This window comes from Doryrhamphus excisus, linkage group LG18 (assembly GCF_037039965.1).
Source record: "Doryrhamphus excisus strain RoL-2023G ecotype Guam linkage group LG18, RoL_Dexc_Guam_v1.1, whole genome shotgun sequence".
NCBI classification, from domain to species: Eukaryota; Metazoa; Chordata; class Actinopteri; order Syngnathiformes; family Syngnathidae; genus Doryrhamphus; species Doryrhamphus excisus.
In genome coordinates, this window is record NC_136374.1 from 12737006 (window position 1) to 12744533 (window position 7528).

The window sequence follows — 7528 nt, forward strand, 5'->3', positions numbered from 1 at the left end:
ACTAGTTCTGAGTGTACCCTGCTTCTCACACAAAGTCAGCTGGAATAGACTCCTGCTCACCCGTGATCATAATGAGGACAAGCAAAAATTAGGAAAATTAATATTGCATAAATGAGGTTTATTATATTTGGTCCATGTCTAGTATGTACGTTAGGACAGAATGCATATCCATATACAGGCAGGAAAACCCCCATCTAACTCAGTTATTCTCAAATGAGGCAGGCCCCTCCTTGGGGGAGCAGGGACCCATTGGGGGGACATGACAGAAAACTGAAATTGAGAAGCACTGCTCCAACTGAACTGTGTTGACAAATGAAACAAATAATGACACCTAATTCTTTATTTGCAAATTTAATCAGAATTTGCACTTCCCGAGTAAATCACCAATAAAAGCAAGTTTAATGTATAACTAAATAGTTTAATACATCATTATGTATTTTTAAGTTGCTGGTGTGTTGTAAAATAATGTCATCTTATTTTCGGCAGAGGGTGCCATTCCACTATTTGACAGTAGGTGGCACAATATACACAGATAAGGCTCTAACAGTGTGTTTCACGTTCAGTATTAAAATCAATATAACACAATGACACACTGTCTGTGACATATTTAATCAACAAAAACTTTATTTTCTAGACTAATATATATTAATTAATGTTAACACAAATTAATACAATACAAATAAAACATATTTACTGCATGGTGGTTGGTCATATGTGTGCACATATGGAACTTAACATATGTCTGCTATTTATATGAGGTATTAATGCGTATTCTAATTATTAATTTTTGTGTGTTTAATTGTTTGGAGGAAATTGTGACGCTGCTCTTCACAAGGTAAGGCTCCAAAAATCACACTCCCAGGGTGATGGGAGCATCTCTGTTTCCATGGTGATACTGTAACTGCATCAATCTAAGTAGAGACACTTTATACATGGATACATCTTATTAATTCTGTTTCTGTCTGGAATGATGGATAATCTGACTTGTTTTTGTGTATGTTTTTAGGTGAGGATCTTTCAGGGGCATCAGAATGATCACCTGTGTTCTTATCAATATCATCAGCAGCAGATGCAACACAGGTAAGATCAAATCCGTCTCTGCAGAGAATGACATCACTTGGATAATTTGGTTATGACTCGGATTAGAGCTCCATTTTCATCCTTCAGTCTTTGGTTCTCCGTGTGAAGTTCTGCTTTGACCTGAGTAGGAAACAAACAACAAAATATGACCCTTACAGTTATAACAAGTTTTTCCACCATCTTGACATCTCTTTTTTTCAATGAACTACAAGTCTCCAATAGCAAATAACCACCTACTCCAGTAACTGCATTTGTAATAGCTAGTCGTCCCTACTTTATTGCGGCTAATTGGTTCCAGACCTGATCATGATAAGAACATTTCTGCGACATATGAGTCAATATAAATAAATTTTTTCATAGTTAGAACATAGAAAACCATTTTATACCTTCTAAATATGGTGTTTACCATTATTAGAGCCCTGTAGACATGAAATAACACCCCTATAGTCACCTTTACACTTGTATTTCCCAATATAGTGGACATAATAACAGAAATCAAGCCATATTAGACATAAAAAATGTAATACTAAGACTCACAATGCAGTGAACATACCCATAGCTACTCTCTACCCTGCTGTTAGCACTCTAGCTAGCTGGCCCCACTCCACCTTATTTAAAAAATAGAATGTACGTCTTGTATACAAGACAAGTAAGTACTGCATGTGGATTTACTTACTGCCATTTGTATGATTTTTCACAGTCAAACGTCTTGTGGGTTTTTAAGTTTTTGTTTACTTCAATCTGCGTCGGTGCTTTTCCCCAGTTTGCCTCAGAGAAAGATAGTCAGGACAGCTGCTGATAGCAGCACCCACCGGTAATACACATTCAGTCCCAAACTTTCCTTTATCTGTGGCGCAGTATCAAAGCTACCACCCTTGAAAAGAATCTACGATTGGTGTCTTTTTGATAAAAAAAAAAAAAAAGAAAAACCTGCGCGGTGGTCGTGTGGTTAGCGCGCAGACCTCACAGCTAGGAGGTTGAATTCCACCCTCGGCCATCTCTGTGTGGAGTTTGCATGTTCTCCCCGTGCATGCGTGGGTTTTCTCCGGGTACTCCGGTTTCCTCCCACATTCCAAAAACATGCTAGGTTAATTGGCGACTCCAAATTGTCCATAGGTATGAATGTGAGTGTGAATGGTTGTTTGTCTATATGTGCCCTGTGATTGGCTGGCGACCAGTCCAGGGTGTACCCCACCTCTCGCCTGAAGACAGCTGGGATAGGCTCCAGAATGAAAAAAAAAAAACCCCAACAATATAGAAAGAACATATTGCATGGCGAGTTCCAGGTTTAAGGAGGAAAAACCACTTCCTCCTTTTTATGGTGAAAATCCCTTTTAATGTTATTTTTCATGACGAAAGGTTAACATATGTTTTATATCATGAGCATTTTAGTGCACAAAATGTATAAAAATGACCCTCCGTAATCTTCACTTTTTCTGAATATGGCCCTGGGTGGAAAATAATTGGTCAAAGTTACATCTCATTGCTACACTAAAGTCTTTGGAAAAATAAACAAGTGGAAAACAAGCCGACATCCACTTTCTATCCCTTTTGTTCCGTAGCATACTCTGACAATGGGGGGTTCAAGAATGAACCATTTCTAGCCATTTCTAGAAAACCAACAGAGCCTCTTTCTGTCTTTCCAGGCCTATTTTCAGAGGTTAATTCCCAGATGAACAAGGGTTGTTTTTGTTTGGCAGATTGCCGTTGGATTCCGAGAGCTTTGGCATCATCGCACCAAAGAGCACAATAGTGACAAGCGCTGTCAGGCATCACTCCAACAAAGCAGGAAGGAAGCTACCTTTTAATGGAGGTAATGACCCATACCTTTACTTGCTCTTCCATGTCTGATACCTTCTTCCTAAGACTCCAGCTGTCCTATCAGCAACATAAGCAACAAATATACATACATTTAAAGAACATACAGCAGTATTACATCAATAATAATAATAAAATCAATATAAGTCGCACAAGGTCAAAAATGCATAATTCGGTAGAAAAAACATACATAAGTTGCACTGGAGTATGAATCGCATTTTTTGCGGGTAATTTTATTGACCCAAATCAACATTACATCATCTTGTTCTAACAATAAAAGAATAGAGAACAGGCTGAATAGGTGTAAGATATGCTAACACAATGCTTATTCAGTTACACAAAACATAAACATGAACAGAAAAGGTGTCCAGTGTTTATGTAACATAAATATTTTTTTCATTTATAAGTCGCTCTGGAGTATAAGTCACAGGAACAGCCAACCTATGAAAAAAAAAAGTGTGACTTATAGTCCGGAAAATACGGTATATTGGACTGATTAGCAAGCATTTCGGCCACAATAGAGATGGATGAATTTGAATTCAGCAGGAATAAATCATAGACTAATAATAATAATAATAATAATTAAACGGCAATACAATTTTGGAATGATTAGAACTTTTCTAATCACTGCTGGATGATGAGTATTTGTGTGTTTTTTTCTCAAGGTTACATTTAATAAGGATGGTTTGTACCTTTTTTTCTGTTTCAAGCATGTTGGAACCACACTTTGCCTGCAATGAAAGAAAATATATCAAACCCTATGTATTTCTTTGTATAAGCTAACTCTTTTACTCTTGAACTACTGCACACAAAAGGATGAATTATTGTCAAAACATACACCCCAATATTTTATGACAAATACACCCTAGGATGGGGCAGTTATTAAACCCCGGAAGTTAAAATTTCTCACACAACTCAATGATTATTCTACAATAATTATTCTGTTTAGTCGAAAAATTTGGTACACAGCTTTAGGGGCCTGGCAAATTTTAACAACCACCATCAAGCAAAACCTCTTTAAAAGGGCAAGGAGAGGACCCTAAGCCACTGACCATTGATGATATCGGTATTACCATACAATACAATAACATGTCATCCAAAGCATTTTGACCATAACCTATAGGGGGCGCCACAATCAACATCCATTCTTGTTTAGAAATGGAGAAAAGAGGTTACCTGAGCTCTCTGCAGCTGCTCTTTGATCATACCCAGTTCTTGTTTACTGGTTTCCAGTCTGGACTTGAGCCTCTGGTTGGTGGCGAGTGCCTTTTCATACATCTGCAAAATAAATATGCTTCATGATTGACATTAATTACACAACATTTACTGCATGCTTGGTTGTTTGACTACTATTGCTGTTCCAATCATGTGGGAATCATTCTTTGTGGTTATTAACTAAGACCACTGCAAAATTTGAAAATATAAAAAGAAAATTTGATGGTTATTTCAAATTTCAGCATATCTTGCAATAAGTGTTGGTATGGTTGCAAATAAAAAACATGTCAGTCCCTCGCTAAGCAGGAAAGTCATTCAAATACAAAGCAGCCATTCTTGAAACAAGCCTTATTTCAAGCTAAAATCTTCTGGATTTGCATGTAAATTTACTAGCTTGTAGATTTTTAAATAGTCCATATTTAGCTTCTATTTAATGACAAAATCTTAAACATAAGAAGAATAGGTGAATAATAAGAGGCATGCCCATAATAATAATATATTACAAAAAATGGGATGGATGAAAGGATGGGTTGCTCTGCGTACAGGCATGCCCATAATTTTTTAAAGGTTGTTATTAGAAATGAATAAGGAGTTCAAGCAAAAACGTCTTCATAAGAATTTATTTTAAAATATAAAATTATTGTTTTTATATGAACATTGCTAGAGAAGATTTTTTAAGGGAAAATATTTTGACAGTTGACCGTTTTGCTTAAAATGGGTAATTTTGACTTTCTTGAAATGTAGTTTTTGCTGGGTATAGAATGTAAAAGGTTGTGGTCCTAGAACAGACCCCTGTGGTGATTCTGATCTTATGTGATTTAAATATTAAATGTATTACTATTTGCTAGCCTTAGCCTTTTTTTCTTGACAAATGTGAGTGGCTGATTTTTCCGAGGAGAAGGCAAAGATTTAAAGATTTTCCATCGCGTGCCTTTTTATAGTCATTGTGTGCTAGCTCCTCTTCGGCCTTTTTCCTTGCCGAAAGTCTATTCTCTCGGCGTGAGAAGTAGGACTCTGCGTGGTTTTTGGTTGTGTTGTTGGAGACGTCGGACAAACCAGACGATCCTAGTCTGAAAACAAAAAGAGAAACCACAACTAAGACTTTCATTGTATTAATCCCGGGACTCCTGGGTTTGCATAAATAAAAACAAATCTTACCTCGATAGTCGCTCATGCTGAAACAGAAAATAAATATGTTATTGTTGTAATTTATATATCACAAGTATATATTCTAAGAAAAAATTAGGCACATCTACAGCACGAACCACAACTATAGATATATTTTTTCCCAGGAGAACTTTGTTCCACGCTAGGACACTAAGCTCAGTCCAAGTGAGCGTAGAGGAAATGGTCCCTTAAATAAACTAACAAGCAGAGACAACTAAACAAACCCAAAAAAGGCAATACCAGAGGATTTATTCCTAAGGTCTGCTTAAGTTGGACAGTCTCCTGTGTTTGATGCCAATATACCAATGGGCCTGTCTACAAGCCATATATTCAACCATGAACATTAAAGTTTAAAAAAACACAACACAAAGAGCTGACTGTTGCTTTTTCTTGTACAAACTAAACATGGAAACTTATTCTCGGTGAACGACGCAACTCATAAAGATTCCTAGATCATCCCTTAGACGTTTACGAGACTTCTCTGACGCTTCAGCAGACTGGCAGGAGGCTCTGCTTTAAATGAAACAGATATGTAAACAAAACGCTGACTGAGAAGAAGCCTTTTGTGAAGCTCTCCTATATGGATGTGTTGTGTCCGCCAGCCTCACTCCATCCCACCGGGACAACTTGACTGCTGACCTGGCTATTCCCCAGTGGAAAATGTGACTTTCCCCAGAGATAAACATCCATAAATACTGCGAGTGAGTTCCCACAAGCAGATCCAAGTTCTTCTCCTCACCCCATCCCCCCTCTCTGGCTGTCCTCATCCTCTTGTAAGTGTATGTTTTCCTAGATAATAGAAGATATACACTGTGATAATACTGTGGAACTTCCCAAGTCCAATGTTAGCTCCCATTCCTCAATAGTGGTACCGGAATATTCCGGGATAACATGTCTCAAAATGTAGTTCAAGCCATCATTGTGAGTGACGTCAACAAATCTAATGAGACTTCAGTTCAGTGAGCATCTAAAGCAGGGGTGGGCAAACTATGGCCCGGGGGCCACATGTGGCACACCAAGTGCCCGCTAGTTGCTTTCTAACTTTTAACATACATGCTGGCAACATGACTTGCAAGTCGGATGTCTTGCAACAAAAAACAAACAAAAAAAACTGTAAAATTAAATTTCGGATGTCGGATGTCTTGCAACAAAAAACAAACAAAAAAAAACTGTAAAATTAAATTTTGTATTTCGGATGTCTTGCAACAAAAAACAAACAAAAAAAAATGTAAAATTAAATTTCGTAGTTGGATGTGGTCTGATGTTTAAAGTGCTCCGGAAAAAAACCCCAACATATAGCTAACATACACAAGATAGTCTGACACTTTTACAGATAAAAGACAAATAATTCAAGGTGGATTGTTTAGAATTATAAGCGTAAAATAATGTGTGCGTTAAAAATACATTCTGGCCCCCCGTTTTGTTAAATCCAATGCGGCCCACGAGTCAAAAAGTTAGCCCACCCCTGATCTAAAGGATTAACTCCTTTCTTTTGTTTAGTTTGTGATGGATGGCAAACAGGAAGTGTGGCATCGAACAGGTAACAGGAGCAGGGTTATGGCTGCTCAGTGCAATGTGAGCATTAGAACCAATCAAACATCAAATACAGACATTGAATCATTTTACCAGGCAGATGATAACATACATTTGATACTTATATTACTTTGTGTTACAATTGTGTTACCACTATGTGTCTCAGATGACTTGGGGCAAAAGGCGGTGTACACTCTGAACTGGTTGCTAGTCAACCACCGGGCTAATTTTACTTTACTTCAACTATTTTTGTTTTATGATGGAGTAAATTACAGTACAGGTTTTATGATAGTTACAGATTAATTCACTTTTCTGCACATTATTTACTATGGGAACATCACATTGTGTCAAAACCCACCCTAATATGTACTGTGGTCTTGCAGGAGCAATAGTACTGTCACAGATACATGTTTTATATATTCTTTCTGTAGATATTAAAGTCAATTTGAGCTCACCCTTAGGCTCTCCTTGGTGGCAGGCGGGGGCGAAGCTGGGTCAGAGGTGGGCTTTCTGTTGCGTAGATGGTCGCTGTTTAGAGACAGTTGAGATGACATCGCTCTCAGTCGCTGTATTTGTCCAAGTGGACTTTACTTCAGCAAAGAAAATGATCCCAGATGATGAAAACAAAGGTCTATTTCCACATCCCAGATGTGGATTTATCCTAGATAGAGGCCATTAAGATCCTTAAGTGATGTTGAGACATACTGACTTAGGT

The 7528-nt window shown here is 37.6% G+C and overlaps 1 protein-coding gene across 1 annotated transcript; it reads right to left on the reverse strand.

The window, feature by feature from the left end:
• Positions 1 to 19: 19 nt before the first annotated feature.
• On the reverse strand, positions 20 to 7528 carry LOC131106240 (protein phosphatase 1 regulatory subunit 12B-like). The gene is made up of 7 exons (XM_058055129.2): positions 7269 to 7528; positions 5272 to 5288; positions 5045 to 5183; positions 4075 to 4176; positions 3591 to 3629; positions 2908 to 2958; positions 20 to 1200 (listed from the first exon to the last, which is right to left on the reverse strand). The coding sequence occupies exons 1-7, from the start codon at positions 7365 to 7367 to the stop codon at positions 1114 to 1116; spliced, it is 534 nt and encodes a 177-aa protein (XP_057911112.1). The 5' UTR covers positions 7368 to 7528; the 3' UTR covers positions 20 to 1113.

Excerpts from the sequence above, each read along its gene's own strand:
- LOC131106240 (XM_058055129.2), bottom strand. The coding sequence starts at position 7,367 with ATGTCATCTCAACTGTCTCTAAACAGCGACCATCTACGCAACAGAAAG. Across the intron at positions 4,177-5,044 it reads CACACAATGACTATAAAAAG|ATGTATGAAAAGGCACTCGC; the intron begins GCACGCGATGGA and ends TTTATTTTGCAG. Across the intron at positions 3,630-4,074 it reads AGCAGCTGCAGAGAGCTCAG|GCAAAGTGTGGTTCCAACAT; the intron begins GTAACCTCTTTT and ends CTTTCATTGCAG.